Source organism: Rousettus aegyptiacus, unplaced genomic scaffold, assembly GCF_014176215.1.
Source record: "Rousettus aegyptiacus isolate mRouAeg1 unplaced genomic scaffold, mRouAeg1.p scaffold_m13_p_3, whole genome shotgun sequence".
Classification (NCBI taxonomy): Eukaryota; Metazoa; Chordata; class Mammalia; order Chiroptera; family Pteropodidae; genus Rousettus; species Rousettus aegyptiacus.
The window spans coordinates 147295620-147318655 of record NW_023416306.1 but is presented as its reverse complement, the minus strand read 5'-3'; the positions used below and the strand labels follow the sequence as shown (position 1 = coordinate 147318655).

The following is a 23036-nucleotide window of genomic DNA, read 5'->3' as shown; positions in this document are numbered from 1 at the left end:
GCAGAATGAATGTTGTGCTAGTAAGTATGAAAACAACATTAATATCCTCTAAGTTCTTGAGTGACCAGGTGTATTGTCAATGAACAGTAATATTTTTCTTGGGTGACCAGATGCATTATTAATGAGCAGTACTATACTGAATCTTTTTTTCTGAGAGTAGGTCTCAACAATAGGCTTAAAATATTCAGTAAACCATGTTGTAAACAAATGTGCTGTCACCTAGGCTTTGTTGTTTCATTTAGAGAACATAGGCAGAGTGGATTTAATATAATTCTTAAGGACCCTAGGATTTATGGAGTGGTAAATGAGCACTGGCTTCAACAAAAGTCATCAGCTATATTAGTGCCTGACAAGAGAGTCAGCCTGTCCTTTGAAGCTTTGAGTATAGGCATTGACTTCTCTTTAGCTAGGAAAGTCCTAGATGGTACCTTCTTCAAGTAGAAGATTGTTTTGTCTGCATTGAAAATCTGTTATTTAGTTGTAGCCACCTTCATTCATTATCTTAGCTGATTCACCTTACACTTTCATATTATGGAGATGGCTTCTTAAACGTTATGAACCAACCTCTGCTAGCTTCAGTCTTTTCTTCTCCAGCTTCCTTACCTCTCTCAGAATTGAATAGAGTTGGGGCCTTTTTCTGAATTAGGTTTTGGCTTAAGGGAATGTTGTGGCTGGTCTGATCTTTCTATCTAGACCACTAAAACTTTCTCCATATCAGAAATAAGGCTGTTTTCTTTCTTATCATTTATGTGTTCATTAGAATACCACTTTTAATTTCCTTCAGTAACTGGTACTTTGCATTCACAACTTGGCTATTTGGCTCAAGAGGCCTAGCTTTCAGCCTGTCTCAGCTTTCGACATGCCTTCCTCATAAGCTTAATCATTTTTAGCCCTTGATTTAAAGTGAGACACACGCAACTCTAACTTTTACTTGAACACTTTGAGGCCATGTGGGCCAGTTTCTGTATTGTTGTGTCTCAAAGAAAGGAAGGCCCAAGGAGAGGGAGAGAGATGGGGGAATAGCCAGTCAGTGGAGCAGTCAGCATACATACACATTTGTCAATTAAGTTTGCTGTCTTATATGGATATGGTTCATGGTACCACAAAACAATTATAATGGTAACATCAAATATCACTGATCACAGATCACTATAACAAATATAATGAAAAAGTTTGAAATATTGTGAGAATCATCAAAACGTGACACAGAGACATGAAGTGAGCAAATGCTGTTGGAAAAATGGCACCAATAGACCTGTTCAACGCAGGGTTGCTATAAACCTTTAATCTATAAAAAACATAGTATCTGCAAAGTACAATAAAGAGAAGTACAATAAAATGAGGCATGCCTGCACGGTTTTATGTTGCCTACATTTTTAAAATATTTTCCTTGAGGATAGTTAATTTAGTAAATAAATGGGGGGAAAAAACGATTAAAGTAGAAGGAACAGTAGGGGTATGCAAGAAGGATTAGTCACCTTCCTTGGGGAAAACAGAGAAGGCATCACAGAGGAGATCACACTTAAACTGAGTCTCAAAGGATAAGAATTTTCTAGGAAAATAAAGAGAATGAATATTTTATGCAGCAGGGGTGGGGAGTTCCCAAAGGAACAGAGGCAGGACAACATTGAGAAATGGGGAATTGCTAATAGGGGCTATATGACTGCAATATGGAAGTGCATGGCAAAAGAAAAAAAAAAGAGATAAAAGTAGACTAAATAAGCAAAGAGATATTGAAGTTAAGAAGTTTAGAGGTAAAACAGCTCATGGTGATGAAAGAGTTCTAGGTCTGACTATAGGCATTAGTATGAGTTACTAAAGTGGTGTTGGGAGGAAAGACCTTAAACTTATAGAAATCGCAGAACTATGAGGCTATGATGTTAGATGGGCTCTCTCTTTAGATCTAAATGGCTATCTGGTCCATCTACATGAATATTTCATCCTAAGAAAACATGATCAAAAAAACCTGGACGATCATGATGTCCAGCCAAAGTGATTAATAGTCAATAACCCAGTAAGAGCATAATTGAAATGAAAGACAGTCCTAACAACACAAAGATCCATAGGAGAGGTAAAAAAGGGTTCAAAGAAGTCTGTTCTCATAAGAAATTCTTTTTGTTCCTAATCATTATAATTACTATTGGTTATCCATCATCATCTCAGGATCAACAATAAATGGAAATCATAAAGTAACCATCATAAAATGCCATTTAAAAAGTTTATTTATCTCTATCATTTTATTTTAGTGAGTATTCAATCATCATTCCCCTCTTAGGTTTCTCAACTCCAGGTCTTGTAAGGGATTATAGGACTTTATATCTCTTATAATTGAAGAGCCACTGTCAGAGTCCCATGTCTTTAAATATTGTGGAAACTCATGAAAGTATACAGATTAAACATGGTTGTTTGCATTTATTTTTATATAACTTTAATATAAAGGTCCTGAGCAAATAATAGCAATGTGCTTGCCTATAAATTCAATGGTTTCAATCTAAGGTAAGAGATTCACAACACAAAAATGGGAAAAATATTTACATTAAAGAAAATAAAATAAAATATGAATTTTTATCTATTTGAAATTCTCCAATTATTTTGTGATTGTTAAATAATATAGACATTCTACTAGGAAAATAAATCATCCTATTTACTAAAACTCCCATTTACTAAGTGGTATAAGTATCCAATAGACCCATTTCAGTATGAACCACCTGTACTTCTCTTGATAAGATTAGGAAGAAGAAACAATGATATCGTTAAGTGAAAGAGAACAATATTACAATAATTTGCATTTATACAGCACTTTTCTCTTAAGATCCCAAAGCTTTTAAGGCACAACCTTCAATGTCACATCATTTCAAAAATGCAGGTAAGGCAAGGCTAATTATAGTTCCTTTTTATAAGATAGAAAAATGAATAATACAAAAGTTAAATGACTTTCAAGTTAATGTTATTAGTAATTAAACAAAAAAAAATAAAATTAAGGGTTTTTCATCCTTGGTTTAGGACACTATGTTAAAAAACATGCTGCCTGTGAAGTAAGATCTTACAGGAATTCATATTCACAAAATGATTATGATGTCACCCTCTTAGAAATGACTCTTTTTTAGTCAGATTCCTTTAGTAGATTTGTATTATTATTATTGTCAGTTTGTCTGTTTTCAAATAACTTTTTGGCAATGGGGCAATTAAAGAGGATTCTTGCTGTAGAGTCCTGAAGGAACTCATTACTATTATAACTAGGAGTGTTATTGAAGTTTTATAGTTAGCTTGCAAAATAAAATAAGGGAAATATCTATTAATATATTGATACAATAATTTTAGAAGGTAAAAGTTCTAATATTCATATTCTTGATATAAACATTCCCTATTACCTTCTTCATTTTTTCACCAAAATGTCATTTTTAGCAATCCTTCCAGTTGAACTATAAGCTCTAATTCAGCAGTCCATCTGAAATAATGACATACTTACTGGCTCTGAGAATGTTCTCTTTGCTGCTGCACCTGGACTGGACCTGCAGAGAAAGTATAAACTCAGTAATTTAGGGCTAATAACATAAATAGCCAGATATGTATGCATACTTATTAGGCAAGCTCCTGAGGTCTAGGAACAAAGGTTATATATATCTCAGATATCATAACATGTTAGTAAAATATATGTTACATTTGTTTCATATATTTTTTATTATCCTTTCCTTATTTTAAATAACTGACATCTAGAAAAAAAGTTGGAGTACTCTATTATGTGACAGAAATAAAACCAAATGCAATTTTTTAATTAATGTGTATTTGAAATTAGTATATGGGGAAAAAATTTAAGTTACCACATATTCATTTGTGACCCTTAAGGCATTATGCATATCTCTTGACTAGAATAATAATGCAATTCAAGTAATAGTAAGGTTATAACCAAACATTCTATTGTAGTCATTTTTGGTTAGATTAATGAGGTGAAAAAATCCTCATATACAACATTTACATGTGATTCTAATGAACTTTTTAATTTATTAATTATATTTATTAATATTGGTTATGAAAGATGCTTCTGGTAGAAATCAATGAATTTGATCACATTTATTTACCAGTTCTTAGGTGTGTATAGAGTTTACCCATCAGAACCCCTTATGCTTTGAGTCAAATATTTTAGGTCAAAGTGGAACATTCTTTTAAATGTTGCAAAACTATTGAATTCGAAGGCCATATTGGATGGCATGATTACTTATTAATTTCACAGGAAACTATATTTAATCTCCACACCTCTTCTTCCCATTCCACAGCAGCTTGCCCCAAATGGATATATACACAACAAATTAATTTCTATTGCTTAACACAATCCACTATTGTAATGAAACAACTTATGAAAGGAATGTTGCAACTTAGGGTGGGTTATGGTTGTCCTTCCCTGAAAAAAACAATTGTTAATGTTTAAAGAAACAACAATTAAAAAAAACCACAAACATACACACAACACACACACACACACACACACCAAAAAAAAAAAAAAAAAAAAAAGGAAAAATAATTCTCTTTTGGCCCAGATTGTTTAATTAGTTTTAAATATACTAGAATAAAGAATCTAATCTAGAAGATAGTATTCTTATATTCTTTTACTAAGAAGTTTTATTGAGGAACAATTCTGGACCAAATAAGAAAGAAATTAATGACTATTTAAAGAAAACAATACAGGAAGACGCTAGAACAAGAAAAAGAAAAGGAAGAGAAAGGGTTTAAGGGGGGCAAACCTAGTAGACAGAAAAGAAAGTATGGGTTTATAGAAGGGAACAATATGTAAATGCAGAATGTTCTGCTATTTCTTATTGAAAATTCATACCAAGAGAGTAAGAATGACTAATGAACTTGCTACAAGATAAACAAGCAAGTTGGCAAACCATGGAATGAAAATAAGTGTAACTATACCACTACAGCCTTAAAAGAGAAAAGAAACAAACACCAATAGACAAATTAATAGACAAGCTTAATAAAGATATAAACTACGTTTTAAAAAAGTGATTCAAAGAACACAGGAGAAAGCTAGAGAGTGAGAGAAAAATCTGAGAGAGAGTATAAAAAGAAAGGGGAAAATGTTGAAAGACAAAAACAGAGTTCAAAGAAGTCAAATGGAAGTCAAGGAAGTCTTCAACAAGATGTAGAAACAGAAGGAGCCCAAACCCATAGCGCAAAGCCATGTTTGCGAATGGAAAGCAGCTCCTTTGATCAGTAATAGTTACTCTTAAGTCGTAGCCTCTATTCCTCCAGAGTTCATCTTTAAGCCCTTCCAATCTAGAGTGGAGCTAGTGTATAGATAGAAACAAGAGATTTATAATGAACAGAACAGTTCAGATGAGTAGTTCAAATTGTCTCATCAAATGTTTCAACAGATTTATATAATGTCTAAATGGAAATGGTGGTGAGGAACTAGCTGGCTATACCAAAAACAACAACAACAACAACAACAACAACAACACAAAAAAATCCCCAAACAATAAAAAATATCCTCTCCCTTCCTTAGGTGGCTTAAAAAATTAACAAAAATTCATTTATAGGATAAATATAATAAAGAAACCCAAGTCTTGCTTTATGGCACCTCAATTTAGAGCTATATATTTCAAACAGTTTTGGAAGAGAAATTTGCATGATGAAAACAATTCAATTCCTAAATCTGAGTATTTATTTAGGTTCACAAATTGCCAACAGCAGTATAACCAATGTTTTCTCATTTATATTACATTGGCTACTGATCCAGAATTGAGGGAAATCACTTTTAAAATCAATAATTACATAAACTTTTTTACTTCAGTGATCTTGAATATATATGTAAAAAAAGTGAAAAAAATAATTTAAAAATTTAAAAATATTTATACATATAGAGGATGTCCCTCTCTCTTACCTGATAAAACTGGTCATCTTTACAATATTTGCTTCATTTTATGAAATCTCAGTATGAAGATTTTACCTAACTCACAATATAATGGAATTTATTTGAAAGAATAAAGTTGACAAACAACTATTGCTCTTGTTCTCACACATATAAACTATTAAGAAGGTCACTCAAGTTTTATGGTTTGTTGTTTATTTTACCCTGGCTTTTTACTTAATGGAAAAATAAATAAATAAAAAGAAAGTCTGAAAAACAAAATGGGACCAAGATTTTGGCCTAATATCAAATTCGTCAGGGATTAAAAATAAAAGGTATGCTATTGAATTACCTATTACTTTATTCGATTGGATTATGTTATTTTACTGCAATTAACATCTGACTTTATGGTGCTGACAATTAATTCCCCTTTCAATTGGAATTAAAACTAAAATAATGCGGAGAAACAGTATAGTAAAGTCAATGGAGGAAATGAAATATACGAGACTTACTGAAAATATAGGTATTCATTTACTTATCAAAACTGCTTTCAGACATCAAATAATTCATTTAATTCATTTCAACATGTGTTTACATGTGTAATACAATTTTTGTTGAAGATCACATTATCCACTAACAAATCTCAAAGCCATGAAACAGAAAACAAAATGGGGAGAGCACATAATAAATGGTTAGGGAACAAGTAAAAATGCTTTAAACAAAGCTGAGAAAATTTTAACAAACAACCACAATCTTTAGATACAGTTAGAGAAGTGACTTACCTTATGCTTAGGTCATAACAAGAATAGCACAGTGTTTAAAGTCAGCTCTTCATTATGGGAGGTACAATTGAAAGCCATAGGTTATAATAACATGAATTGCTACACAGAAATGAAGACTTTTTCAGCCCAACATGAAAAGCTAACTCTTACGAGAGAACATTTCAATTTATGTTTAATGCAACATGAGGAACGACTGAGGGTGTGAACATCAAAACATAAATCTCACATTAATAAGAGAGACTCATCTCTCAGGAACACAGAAGATTTCATCTGTGACCATGATCTATGACACATAGGGAAGACACATCACTCTAACATTGAAAGATGCATGCATAATGTATACCCATTCACTGAAACCCTCCACCCTAACCCCTATCCCACTCATACACACAGAAGCCCACTAAGATACAGGGAAAGAATGTAGTGCCAAGCTGTTATGAAGAAAGCAGGACACACACAAGCGTAGCAGTGATCATGTGATTTGAGAGGTGTTCTTCCCTTAAACCATCCCATCACCATGCTTATTTTAAAGAAGCCAGGAAAAGGCCCTCTTCAATGCTGCAATAGCTACGAGCCCCCAGCTTGAAGCTAGTATGTGGAATTTTGATCACCGTTCCCTGCGATGTCAGGGCTCTCCAGTGGAAGCCAGATATATGACACCAGTTAGTGGGGTACAAATATGTGAATAATAAAGACCCTTTCCCTTCTGCATTTCACAGAAGTGAGGGAGGAGAGATACAAATAAAATAAAACCCATGTTAAGAATAGGTTCACAACGATATGAAGATGTATAAATATTAAAATGGAGATTACATTTGATTGCTGGTTAACACAACTCAGGTTTCCTAAAAACTGCCTCTATTTTGCTGCTCACCAGGTTAATTTATGTATTTTTTTCCTTGTAAACACTTGGAATAAATCAATATGACTTATACTGAAAAATTCTGAGCAGTTGGTCAAATGGGGTTAAAGCCAAGAACAAAAGAAGTCACATTTGCTGGACATTAAGAAAGCCCTCTCTTTCTATTTTTAGCACGATTCTACTGGCCAGCAGTCACATTTAAAATTAGAAATTAAGCTTCTGTATATCTGCTTACTTACATAATCTGAGAAATTCCATGGCAATGATTTGGAAATACCTAATTTAAATTTTAATCTTTTTTTTTTTGGTTTTAAAAAACAAACAACAAAAAATACTACCTATTTAGAATTGTTATTAACTTCCCTCTGTGCTTTTCTCTATTGTCAATAAAACATAGGCTGTTTCTGTCAATAACAGGGTCATATCGGCTCATTAGAAAAAAATGTCTAATTTGCTTTTCTATAATTGATGATAGTTGTTAAATTCACCTATTTTATTGTTTGTGTGAGACGAGTTTTGAGTCATGTGTGACATGCAATTTAGTTAGCAGATTTTTCATTGTTGAAAGACCATTTACTTATATTACCATTTTCTCTCCTTCATCCTATTCTTAGCAGACTAGACTATCTTGACCCTCCTGTTAGCATGTCTTTAATATTTTAGGCTTTGGGCTCTCCTTTAATCTCAGTTTCCTCATGGTAAAAATAAAGACAATGGGGCTCAAGGAAGATAATACAAGTATCAGTGATTTTAACTATAAATGTGGAAACAAATGTCAGTAGTTTTTATGATTAGTGGAGCTACTGACAGTTGTGAAATAACTCTAATTACATGCTCTCCCATTGTAACTTCTTCATTCGCTCAAAATGGAGGAAAATTCTTATTTTTGATTCAAGGAAAAAAAAATCCATGCACTGTTATATGTTTTTCAATAGAACTGACCAATTTTTTGGAAATGTCATAGCCACATGGCCACAAGTACTGGTGAGAATGCAACAAAGTCTGAACTAGCTCCTTTAGAATATTCCTTGTACTCTTGAGCTTTTAGACTTTAGACAAGCTGTTTCCTCTCTCTGGCATACCCTGTTGCTTTTTTTCTGACCCAAATAGTACTTGTCCTTTAAGATCCAGGTTAAATTGCACCAGGTGCAAAAAATTTTCCTGTTTCTTAACCAGAAATAATTTCTTCTTTCCTTAACCTCTTAATAGTCTTATCGAGATACAATTTACCTCCAATAAAATTCGCTCATTTTAAGTATAAAATTTTATGACTCTTAAACTCTTAATTATATGGCTGTACAACCATCACCACAATCTAGTTATGGGTTTACCTAAATCCTTAAAGCCTCTTATCTGAACTTCTATTATATGTGTCATCACAGTTACTCATATTCCAATTATTATGCAGGTCTCCAAATATACTGGAAGGAAAAGACTATGACTTTAATTCTCTTTATATTTTCTACATGTCAGACACAGTGCTTCGTAAAGAGTACAGAGTAAATGTTTGCTAAATCTTAATGTTTATTTTGTAGTAATTATAATTTTCAATCTCAGTAGATTAAAAATTATATTTACAGTATCAGTATAATTATAGACATTACTGCACTAGCTTAAAAATAATTTTTACTTACTTATTATTACTTATTTCTGCTAGTATTGAGATACAACATGAAAAATATGTGGATTACATCTAAGAAATACCTGGGTATCCTACAGAATGATCTTAAAAGTTTGGAAAATATATTACCTTTAATATTACTTAAAGTTAATTAAATAGTGACATTTGAAGTTCAACAAGGTTATTCTATCACAAAGGTTTAAGGTTAGGTTAAGAAGACTCCTTATAGTCTAAGAAAACAGGATCTACTATATGTCATATGGTCAGGTCACTAGAATGACAGAATAATAGAAATGTTTGAGGTATCATGGCCCTTTCTAATTTTTCTACCTTATTAAAATTATTTAAGAGTAATATGTCTATAAAAAAGAACTTTATTGAATATCATTTACTTACAAAAATAAAACTTAAGAGCATAAAGAACCTCACTGGCATTTACTCAGATTATTTGCCTCTTTAGTTTACCCAAAAACAGAAAGAAAATAAAGTTTGATTTAAACATTAAGCCAACAATTCTACAATCTCCGATGCTAAAATTCTATTTCTTTTTCTTCTCATTTCTTATAGCAAAAATGAGTAATTGGTCTAGAAGAGTTCTCTTCCATAGTTCCATTAATTCATCATTTTATCTGGATAAATTAGGGTATAAATATTTGGCTCGTCTGAGCTTAATGATAACTCATTTGTGTTTAATTAGACTTATATAACATAACACACTCAACTGTAGAACTCAGAGTTTTGGTTTATTTATGACATGAAAGGCAGCATGATAAAAAAAAATGTATATGAAAGTGAAAACTATTGTAAATGAAAAAGAGCAATACAAATCTAAGTCATTATTATTATCCTTATGTAGATTTTAGGTCACCTACATTTTACATAGGTAGAATCTGAGGCACAATGAGAATAAAGAATTTGTTCCACATCATGTCATGAATCAGTGACAATATGATTGCCAATTTCTAGACCAAAGCTTCAGAAAAAGGCTGAGTTAAGGTCTGAGGTTACCTCTGTGAGGATTAATCTAATTCTCTGTTGTATGATTTTAGTCAAGTTATCTCATTTCTATGGGACTTAGTTTCCTTATCTGCAAAATGAGGATGTTTTCAGGGGTTTCAACTGAGGTTGATGAACCTGTGAGAGAACCTGTGGATAAAAGTCAAGGGTCTACTCACTGAAATGGGAAAAAAAATACAATTTTTATATTCACTAACCTAAATAAATTTTAACACTTTTTTCATTATGGGCTTAGGTGAAAGCCACAGTAATTAGCAAAACCTATTACTTAAAATTATTATGATGATCTTAAAATATTGTCATGTTCACCAAGATTTCAAATTACAGCAGTCTGGCTTGCTATTTAATAGATTTCAAAAGAAACAGTATTATTTTATCATAATTTGTTTTTACACATATTGATAATAATTTCATTAGTTTTCTTTATAATCCTATGTATTTTATTTTATATATTTAAAAATATTTTTCCAAAAGAAGAGTGTAGGCTTTGCCAGATGGGTCCATGGGAGAAAATGGGTCCATGGGAGAAAAAAAGCTAAAAAAATCCTGAACTAGATAATTTCCAAGCTTCCTTTAACATGTATGATTTTATAGCTCTAAGAAACCTTTCTCAATTCCATTTGCCATCTTTTTTCAAATCATACATAATAGAAGTCCTTTTTTTGAGAAAATTATATAAAATTGGTTACTGAATTACCAATTGCCTAAAAAGTTATAAAGACCTCGGGCCTTTTTAAAAGATTTATATTAATGTCCTTTATTTTTAAAATTAAATTTATTGCTGTGACATTGGTTAATAAAAGACCTCACACCTTAAAAAATCTGTTTTACTTGCTCTTTCCCATTGGTTTAGATAATTAATTAAATGGAATAATCATTTAACAGTCATCACATTTGAAACTAACTAAAGGTGAACTTACACACACACATGCACACAAACACACACACACACATCCATAACTAATTATTCCTTGAACTCTTAATCATGTGTTGATCAGAGACAGAGACCAAAAATGCTATTATCTATGCACAACATAAGCTTTTGTAGGCACACAGACAATATTTATATGCAATACAATTTTACAAATCTTTTCCAGAGGACTATTCTTAAATGTTTTCCACTCTTATATAAATTATTACTATTTTAAATTCTACTGAGCTTTCTTAAGTCCTGGATAAATGTGCAGAGTTTCTTTCTTTTTTTTCTTCCAGTATTGATCATCTCTAAAAGAATCTAGAACTATGACAGGTTACATAGCTGGTGAAGTGAATTATAATTGCCATTGTAAATCAAAAGCCTATTTATGCTGCTTTATAGGTAACTTGGTCAGTTCCTTATTCCTAAAGACAATAGTATATGTAAAGAGTACCTAAGAATAGAACTGGTTATCACCATGACTCAAGGGAATATGAATAAGATCAATGATGAATATTCTTAATGTATTTCCTATATAAAGCTTTATTTATAAATTGAGTTACTCTCAATGATCTTTAGAAAATTTGTATTCCCCAGGCTGGTCTCCCCTTGGTACTAGCATTTTTGAGTTGATGTTTGTTCTGAGAATTTTAATGTTGATCATGATAAATGATGAAAATATACATTATATATATATGTATGTATATACATATATATATATAAAAAACAAAGCTAAATAAAATATTTTTTGACTAATAGAGATTTCAGATTATTCCTGACAATCTTCAGATTGAGTAACTGATTTTACAGAGTAATTTATCTCCATTCTAGGGATGAGACAGCAGGGATTATTACTGGCTTTAGATCACACAGTAGTGAAAGGGAGCAGAAAATGCCCCCCAAAATGTTCCATTTTGGCACGTGGATTACTTTGAGCTGAGGCAATCAAGACCCAGCAGACTCAAGAAAAACTTTTACCTGTCCTTTAACTACTTAAAAGAATCTGGATAGGGAACCTGGAGAGAGAGAGAGAGAGAGAGAGAGAGAGAGAGAGAGAGAGAGAGAGAGAGAGAGAGAGAGAGAGAGAACGTGCTATTACCAGAGATAACTTCTACATGAATGATCTTATCTGTTTGGCAGGGCAGACATCTAATTACAGAACTTCTTCTCTTCCTACTGTCTTGTGGATTACTTCCCTGCCTTTGAAATCTCAGGCTCCAATGCCATTCTTTAACTCAGGCTAGCATATAAGCCTCAATTTTCTGACTTGCCATTGGGTTTTGGAGCTCTGGTATGCACAAAATTAAAAATTTGTTTTTGTCCTGTTAATCTGTCAATTTAATTATTAGACCAGTCAAAGGACTGAAAAAGGTATATGAAAAACATTTCCTCCCCAACAGAAGTAATGGAACTTAGCGCTCTTGACATCCAAATTCATTTATCAGCACACTAGTAGATGCCCTAACTTTCTAACCTACCAATAATAATCATTGCAATCCTAATTAGACCATGAACTCCCATTGCCTTTTTGCTGTTGATTATTTCTTGGCATTGAGAACCACTTGGAATAGGCATGTGGATGTTGGAATGAAGGAAAACTGGTATAATGAAAGAGTTTGGAGTCCAAATGCCTGGATTTGAATCTTGGTTCTATCATTGTTAGCTGTTTAACAATGAATAAGTTATAATCTCTGTATACCTTTTTCTTATGTATAAAATGAGAATAGCAACATTTATCTCTCAGGGTTGTTGTGAAGAAAATAAGAAATATATGTAAAGTATTTGTTTAGAAGAGTGTCTGGCCCAGAGTGAACACTGTATGGGTATTACCTATTAGTATGTTTATTGTTACTATTATGATTCTTTTGTTTGGTGATATTCTGGACCTATAATAAAGAATGTTAACTACAGTAATTTCTTTTATGATTTTGATTTCATAAGTAAGATCAAGTAAAAGTAGTTTAGATTAGATTAGGTATTTGAAAAGAAAGTATAAAAAATGCTAATAAATTTTATAAAATAGAGGCTAATAGATACAGTTAATAATATGAAAACCTGAATTATTGAGCATTCGTAATTATCATCTGGAACTTCTGGAAGAAAGTCATATTGGTTTTCATTAAATGTGAGTTTTGAGATACTGAGTTTCTAACTAAATTTAATAATCTCTCCTTAGTTTTCATTGAAGGGTAGCAGAATATGCTACCCCAAAATGTGCCTCTTTGGTATAAATATTATTTTGAGCTTATTTTGAGAAACAGAAGACACAGAAAGTATGAAAACAGAGAAGTTACCCTTTGTAAGGGAAATTACATTTATAAAATAAGTCTTCATTTATAAGAGTGTCTCCATTTCTGTGCCTGGTAAGATTCTCTTGTAATTACTTCATTTTGCTTTTTATTAACAATGATTGGGGGTGATATTAATAAAATCAAATAAGTTTCAAATGTACAATTCAATAGTATGTCACATACCAATTGCATTACATGTTCACCATCAAAGTTAGATTTCCTTCCATCACCAAATATTTGACCCCTTTTATCCATACTCACCTCCTTCCTTCTCCCACTTCCCTCTGGTAACCACTAACCCACTGTCCATGTTCATGAGTTTCTGTTTGTCATGTTTGTTGCTTTCAGTTTTATATTCCACATATGAGTGAAATCATATGGTTTTCAACTTTTTCTGTCTGACTTATTTCAATTAGCATCATTATCTCAAAATCCATCCATAAGAGAATTACATGAATGAAGCAGTCACTGTTTTAAATTTGCATAACAACTCTTACTCTTGTTTGCTGTGCTTTTCTTGGTAGCCTCTAGTACCTTTCTTTTGTTTTTAGCTGAGGATGGTATTTAAGTTGGTAGTTTAGGCTATCTCGTGAAGTTACTCACTTTTCCCTGGATAGCTCCCAAGTATCCATGAAGTGTACATGTTAATAAACTTCTGTTTATTTTTCCTTTATCAACCTGCCTTTTATCACAAGGGTCTCAGGCAAGAACTCAGAAATGTAGATGGAAAATTATTTTCCTCCCTTACACATTCTCAAGTGTCATATCATATCACTTAATTTATTTACTACAACTAACAAAAAACTACTGCTTCTACTAAGTATGATATGCCATGTAAGAGTGTGGCGGCAGCATTGTTTTTCTTTCTTAATCACAGGCAGTTTATACTACAGTATCGGTTTAAGAGTTGTAACTTAATTTTTTAAAATGCTTAATTAGCAATTACAAGGCAAATGAAAAGTGTTTAAGGGCAAAGACATTTCTATAATGGTATTAGTAAAGTAGCAATGATTTAAAAAATGTTTAGGAAGTCTTTGAGGACTGGAAATAAAAGCTTAGTTTTTTGAAGCCTTATATTGCAACTCATATGTGATGTATATGATGTTATTCAAGCCTCTCATGATCTAACCAAATAAATAAAACAGTTAACAGATACAGTTTGATATTATTAAACTCATTTATATATGTCCTTTCCAATTTCTCTGAAGTTTCAAGTTCTGGATGTCAGAGCTACTCCAGTGGAAAGGTAGAAAATCCATTGCTATTAAAACTAAACTTTTAGCTTACGGAGAAGGGATGACTGTGTTAAAAGTTAATTTTTCAAAAAAGGTAAACTCGCGACTCTCATACAAATATAAAATGAACATGTGTCGAAGATTTTATCTAAAGTCTTAATGAGAGAACCAGGAATCTGTTCCAATTGATTCAAAAGAGAGTTAGAAAAACATACATAGATCAACCATCAGAAATAAGAAAATGAAGTTTCAGGTCAGCTGAGCAAAAATTAAATACTTCTCCAACGGAATGCAATGTGCATTTCCATGGATCATTTGCATAACTATTCATATACTGCAACTTAGTTCTGTACAATAGCTCAGGTGATGAAAAGAGATGACCCAGATGGGTGCCCTAGACAAGAAAGTCAATAATCTTTTTCTCTATTTCAAAGACTTTCACAATTTCACCTGAAAACTTTATGGTCTGAGAGCACCTATTAATAGAATGTATGTCTGTTAATTGAATTCTAGTTTGAGTGTTTGTCTTCTAGTGTATACCCTCAGTTTCTAAGATTGTATGAAATGCCAACTGTAGACTTTTCAATGTACTGTAGTTTTTGTTTTGACTCTAATATTAAAATAGTTGTTTTAACCATACTGAAAAAAATGGAAAAATTTACATGAAATAAACATTATTTTTAAAAAAATTTTGACTTAAGACATAATTTCAAAGGATTAACCCACAATAAAATTTTGTAATTTTCCTTTTTATCCAAATCCAATGAAAATTCAGTATGAATATAAACCTTATCTTGTCAAGATTCAATCATGAAAAATTTCTAAGAACAACCTATTAAAATAAAAGTAATGCAATGCCATGTAATGTAATACATTATGTGGGGTAAATATATTGACCATGGACTACCGTGTAATAAGGTATTATATTTTCTGGATGAAGTTTCATTAGACATTTTTTTTTTTTTTAAAGAAAAAGCTAAGTAACACGTTACAAAAAATTCTGAATTAGGAGGGACATTCTTTCTTACAACATTGTTAAATGGAGGTTTACAGACAGCTTGAGTTGTTTCAACCCACTTTAATTACCTTGCAAAATATGCATTACTGGTTTGCCTCCTTCATACCAGTGTTAAGTTCACATGGTTCACATTCACATACCTCATTCTCAAGATGAGCAGGATGGGTAAAATTATTTTAGATGTGTGTAAAATTTTTTTCAATGTAAGCCCTATAGCTATAGATCCAGGGACATGTGCTAATTTGATCTGCTAAAGCTAGAGACCTGTAAATGCAACAAATCCTTTAAGCGGACAAAAAGCAGAAAGTTATGCTAGCTACATAACTTTGGCTAAGTTTTTTAAGCATTAGTTTGCCCATGTACGAGAATCAGGATAATTATACCATTCTTTTACTGAACAAACACTCCTCAAGCACCAACCCACTGCCAGGCTCCGATCTAGGTGCAGAGGGTAAAACAAGAACAAGATTGACAGGAACCTTGCTACCTTGGAGCTTACATTCTAATAAAATTAGACAGGTAATAAGCACTTAAACTAATAAGTAAAAAAGTAAGATAATTTCAGATAGTAATTTTTAAAATTTATTTTAAAAAATCTTATTTTTAATTAAGAGTTGACATTTGATATTATATTAGTTTGAGGTGTACAACATTGTGGTTAGACATTTTATATAATCTACGAAGTGATTCCCCTGATTAGTCTAGTACCCACCTGGCACTATACATAGTTATTAAAATATTATTGGCTATATTCTCTATGCTGCATTTTTTGTTGTTTATTGAAGTTTTACCATAAATTTCTGTATAAAAGCGCTTGTGATACCATACTGCTATTAATCCATGATAGCTACTACACTTGTCGGTATTCTCCAGACGGTAGCTCTGTACTTAATTAGAAGTGTTGAGGCATTTTCAGTTTATAGAAAAATGCATCACATAAGATATAATAATCAACAGACTAGTAAAAGCTGAGTTATAAAGAATTTCTATTCTTAGCACACATCAGTACCCATGACTAAAATACATTAAGCTTCATTTGCAACAATGTTACTAAATATGCAACAGGAGTATTTTGGTTCGGTGTCAGTGGCTTTTATTTCTTTTGCATTCTTGTTCTGTTCTTTTTCATTTCCTATATATTCTTAGTATATATCTATGGCACTGTGGCTTGGTTGGGGTCAGTAAGAACAGTTTTTGGTATATGTTGGCTACTCCTGGCCAGTTAATTTTATTGCTATCTTAGCACAATAAACTGGAAAATGATCACATATATATGTATAATTTATATATATACATACTATATATATATTTAGTATATATACAGTGTATATACCATATAGTACTATTTGTGTGTGTACTCTATCTCCACTAGGTCATATCAAAAATCATTAAAATTCGTCTATTTTAAGAACATATGTGGAAATATATGAGGGTGTCAGAGAAGCAAAAGGGATCCTGAGAAATACATTATCATTCAAATGCAAGGTTAATATATGCCATATGTGTAGAAAGAATATATTCCTGATTTTCTATCATATGATGTATTATTCATATATAATGACGTTCTATGCACAGGGAACTTGAGCTTTGTCATAACTTTAATTATTAAACATACATTAAAAGATCTAAAAAAATAATGAAGCAATATTTATTAAATCTGAGTGGTCGCTGTATGGGTAATTTGCTATTAATTCTTTGTTATATATTTGAAATTTCACTAAAAAAATGAGAACTGTAAAAGAGAACGATAAAGGGAATTGATTCATCAAAGGATAATTAAATGAAGCTGCCAATACCCTTAAACCCTTTAGCTTAGATTTCTCCAATTTAAAATTTGGGATCATCTGCATACTCTTTTGCCCTCTTTAAGAATAAACATGATGTCAATGTTTTCAAACCATATATCTTTCATAATTTTTTCCCTTGGCTAAGTATATACTAGACTGAGAATGCTGTTAAATTGTAATCATTGTCCTTGACAGTTTTACCATTAACTAGTTTGCTCCCTTTACTCTTTTAAGGGTTGCTTCAGGGGGCTTTGCTGTCCTTGCGTTGCTCAGTTGTTACATGAGGAATACAGTGAGGTCAAACTCTGCAGAAACTCATTCACCAGAGCTTTTCAACTCTTAAATTTCTTATATACTAGTTCTTAAAATTTTTCCACATAGGGAATCCTTTAAAGATAATTCTTCCTTCTATATATGCTTCTTTATTTGTATTCTCTATAGAATTCCCTACTTTCTCCTCTTTTCTTCAATTCACAATTATTATTTGTTTCTACTAAATACTAATAGCAATTAACATGGAGAAATTCAAAGGTAATTTTTTTCTTTGTGCTTATCTATATCCTTCACTGAACATGTGAAAAACGAGACAAACATTACTGAAAATAAAGGAAAAATAGAAACTAATGTTGAAAATGAGATATTAATTTTTTTTAAAGTTTCTAAAATTCAAATCTCAGTATAACAGAGACTATTATATTATTTGTTCAAATCAGTCTCATTAAATTGTTGACAGATTTATTTTGAACCATCAACACATCCTCCCTCAGTCCTTCCTCTGTATACATGTCTGCAAAAATATTTAGGATTAGTTTCTAGTTTATAATTATAGAATAGCTGTGAAGCTCACTGGTTATATAAATTTGTAACCCTGAACTCATTAGCATTATGTTTTAACTCTCAGCTGAAAAAAGTACATATATTCTTTTCACAGAGTCACTATAAGAAAAAATTTTTACAAGTAGAAATTTTATACCTAATTCATTTATGTTGGTTTCATCCATGTTATCTCTCCCATATTCCTGTGAGTTAGTTGGTGTAGAATTTAGGCACAGTATATAGCTGAATTGCCAAAGCTCATCTCATTTTGTCTCTTTTTAACAAAGTGAGATACACATAGTCATTTTAACAACAATTATTAAGGTTCATACTCTTTCTCACTGGCTGAAATAGATTGGGTTATTATTCATTGAAAAGGGAAAGGAAAATAATAGGTAGAGAAAAAGACAGGTAGTTTGTACTTTAAAAAAAAAAAACCACATACACACACAAAGAAAGGGAAAAGAGGCACAGAAAAGAATGAAGTGTAGAGAACTACAGTAAGAAAGTGGGTGAATGTAAATGAAATAAATAAATAACAGGATGGGAATTCTTATAGATTATTTTCCTCTTTAGACTTCTTACTTAGACCTTCAAAGCTCATGGCAGTCCTTAAAAACACCTATGTCATCCCTGATCTGGAATTAATGATTTAGGAATATACAGATTAAATGCCCAATTTCGGGACCATTCGCTTGCTTCCAAACTATTCAAGATGAAGCTGTAATGTGGAAGGAAAAAGGAAGATATTTTTCCCACTTGGAAAAACAGCACTTAGTTTATTTTTTAGTAAACAAAAAATGCATACATGAAACAAGACGAAGGGAACTAATGAAGGTGCTGATCACTTGATCATTAAACCAATGCTCCTAATAAATATTTAAAATGTTGAAGGCAATTATAAAGTTTGTTTAAAAAACAGTTTGGAACTGTCATGATATGAAAGAGTTAAGTCACGTTTGATATATTTAAAGCTGCGTGATTAGGCTGTGAAATTTGATAAGACAATTAAAGTCAGTCTTAATTTGACCCAAGCTACTTCAGACTCTGAGCCAAATATGAGATTGAAGATTGACTCAACATTTCCTCTACCTCTTTCTGGTCTCACTGGCCTTTTTTCTCTTTGCTACTCACCCACTCATGTGCATTCTTGGAAGTGATGCCTACCTCCACAACTGAGAAGTACCAGTGACTAATTTAGCAGCATCTGACTTCAGAAGACCATTTTTGCTTCAGTTCCCACTTTTATTCCTGGAGAATTCCCTTCTCTGTCAAGCACTGTACAGAAGCTGATCATTGATTACTGCAACTTCAATACTAAATCAAAGGGCTAGATTGCTATAGGAATTTTTCTTTCAGTGCAGGTAAACACAGCGGTCTCTTCAAAGAGCCATGAATTAGTTCATGTCATGCTTCTCAACAAGAACAGGTAGGCATGACAGCTCAAACAATTACATTTAATTGTTGTGTGCCGGTATAGCAGAAGGTTGACAAAGGAAAAAAAAAGTCAAAAAGTCCAATTTTATGACTAGACAATACTGAATGAAGAATGGCATGGACAAAATTTCAAAAATAGACCCTCCTTTTCTTATCCTAAGGCAGATTTAGAAATAAGACAAGTAAAATCGCTAATATAATTGAAAACTATGGCTATAAAAGTTCATATGAATCTGAATTTCATTCAGGGTTTCATGGAACATGAATCCAAAAGTATCTTTAAGGTCTTTATGAATTTGCCCTTGTTCTATAAGTTGCTGCTTATGCTCTGCAACTATTTAATAGGAGAAATTCATAATAAGTGGCCTATTCTTTAAATACTGAAGCAGAAAATAGAATGAAAAAACAGAGTTTGTTTCATTTTTCCTCCTCTTTTTCTTTTCCCCTCTCTATTCTCTCCTTTTTTTCACTTTTTCACCTTAAGATGCAAAACACTTGAGTGTCAACATACCTACTTTTACTTCCCTCCCAATTCCAAGACATATATATATATATATATATATATATATATTCAATCTTAGTTTTCCTATGTATAATATACAGCCAGTTATGTTTTATTATGAACATTATTTTATATAATAATCATTGTTTCATAATTCTTCACTTTCTGTAGTAACACAAGTCACATGGAAATTAAGTCAAAAGTACTTTAAGAGACAGATTCATAAATTGTACAAGGACATATATTTCAAAGGCTGTATGTGCTTTCAATTTATCATCCAACGCATTACTCCTGGATATAAAATATTTTACTGAAAAACTAGATATGAGCATGAGTTCACAGAATATTTAAGCTGAAGATAAGTCAGTATGCTATAAAATACTCTGACATAATACATATGTAATTATATAAGCTGAACTTTTCAAAACTAATGGAAAGGACATTAACAAATATTCTTCATTTTTATTCCTAGCTTAGCCTATTAATGATGATAGGTATCTTGTGGAAAAATACCTCATCACTTCTCTATAATTCCTAATTCTGTAATTCTTGTTAAAAGTGAGAAAATGAAAATTTTGTTTTAGATGCTATGAAAAGATAAAAATATAAAAAAGTTTAAAAAACTCTTGAATAATAGGCATAAAACACATAGAATTATAAATATTATAGATTAATCTACATTGGATAATAATAACCGCCATTGTAAAACAGGGTAAGAAGCATTTATTAGATAATGCAAGTAAGTGAATAAAACACACGGGAAAGACTCGGTATGATTAAAACAGGTTCCACAGGGATTCAAAATATGTCTTTAAATTCGATTGAGTGGACTTAAAATATATTTATTCAATTCCTTTCCAAAAACTATATCTATTTTGTAGTTACCCGTCGTTCTGACCTATAATGTTTACTAGAGTTCTCTCTTTCAGTGTCTCCCATACCACTTAGCAGAGCAGAGGAGAGAATTTAAAAGGTGAAAATCTGCATTCTCTTCCAATAAGTAACGTTAATAAATAGTAATATCGTGCTTTGCCTTTATCTCTCCTTTCCAAAGAGGTCTGTACTTGGCAAATAAATTAAATAAGCCTTACCACAAAGTTAGAATAACTGATACCATCTCTGTATAGAGAAAAATGTGGCCTAAAGAAATACAGCATCTTTAAAGTTATATAATAAGGTCCCAAGAACTCAAATCTATTCTAGGAAAATTTGCCCCAAGCAAGTTCTCTTTTTTGGCCTTAAAAATAATTTTGTGAATTTTAAAATAACTCCCCCATGACTATTCTGTGAACACAGGACTCAAGAATGGTGATTTTCTTATAGACCTTTTTGACACAACACTGAATAGCATTAATTTTCAGAGCCAAAGGCATTTTCTTTAGTAAATTTTTGAAGCACAGCCTGCATACATAAAATATGATATTTTAAAAAAACAGACAACATTCTAATTTGTAAAACCCTTAAGTGAGGCCTCATTTTAAATTTTTGTTATATTCTCTATATAGCTAATATGGCATCTCTGTTGTAGGTGCTTAATATTCTTGAGTAATCATGATCTATTGGTAGTGTTAGCAAAACCAAAGGTATAAACGATCATGTAGAAATAACACAATCATATCAATTTCAATATTTATATTCACCCAGGATATCAAAATCCATTACAGATTTTTTAAGCTCAAAGTATATTTTCTATCTGCATTTGGTATTCTGACTAAACTTTCCTGCGGAAAACAAAATGTACAGAGGATAATCAAGATCCAATTCCTTTAAAATTGTACCATTAATATTTTTAACAGGATTAAAAATCCTGTTTGTTACATTCATTTTAAATTATCTTTTACATGAACAGACCAGGCAGTATAAACAACCTCTTTTAATTCACAGTTATATATCTGTTTTACTTTTTCAGTTGGCTCAAAGACCTATATAAGTAAGAAAAAAATCAGCATTCATTCTAGGAAGAGGTATTAGAAATAATAATATCAAACCATGGAAAGCTTGTAAAATTTAGCTGTATAGGTATAACCTCTTAATATAAATAAATGTCTAATTTATAAATTCACTCAACAAACACTAATTGATGATGCTGTGGAGACGTCCTTTCCTTAAAATGTCAGAGTTTCCCTCTCCTTTTACCTTCTACTATAGTGAGTATTCTAAGGAGGATGTCCCATTTGAGCTGTTGGAGGAAGAAAACAGAATGTAAGATCCTGCTGCCATTCAGAATTTGTCAGGGTAAAAATGCCTTGGAGTAGGCTGGGTTCTGTTAGAGGTTAGCATGCAGCTCCCCAAGAAATAATGTTACAAACAGTACAAATAGATTCATACATTAATCTATATATACCTATTTGACCCTCAATTCAAGTATATTGCTATTTCAACATATTAAGAGTAGTATAAACTTTTGAGTGGTAACCTAGAAATCTGGTCACCATTTATAAAGTTACTTTCACAGCAAACTGCTTTGGCCCACTTATAAGTTGGTGATTGCCTGTAGAGTATGACATGTAGTAAATGTCAAGAACAATATAAGTATGGCACCTTGTCATATTAAAGATTTAAAACTGAAGAAATCTGAGAAAACAGCAGAAGCAAGAAAGTCTTTCTGTCCTTCCCCTGCTCTTCTTCCCTGAAGCACTTCATAATACCCTCAAGTCAGAAGTGCCCTCCCTACACTCTGAGGAAAGGAGCATCCTTATGTCCAAGATGGAGGGACAACTGGACAACTGGGAATAATCAGAACAGGCCTTTCTAAGTTTCTCTCAATTTACTACCATTAGCTCATACTCTTTGCCCTATCATATTTTTCCATGACTGTTCACTGATCACAAAATTAGCAAAAAAGCTCTCGGGCTTAACTATTTATTTGGGTCTTCATTTCTTGTGTCATGTAAAATTTAT

The 23036-nt window shown here is 31.9% G+C and overlaps 1 protein-coding gene across 29 annotated transcripts in view; it reads right to left on the bottom strand.

Moving 5' to 3' along the window:
* The window catches only part of GPHN (gephyrin), a 399765-nt gene that overhangs the window by 118121 nt on the left and 258608 nt on the right, over positions 1 to 23036 (bottom strand). For all 29 annotated transcript variants that reach the window (XM_016131243.2, XM_036238699.1, XM_016131241.2 and 26 more), the window contains one exon: positions 3470 to 3512. In XM_016131243.2, coding sequence (XP_015986729.1) covers positions 3470 to 3512 — 43 coding nt within the window. The remainder of the gene's footprint in view (positions 1 to 3469; positions 3513 to 23036) is intronic.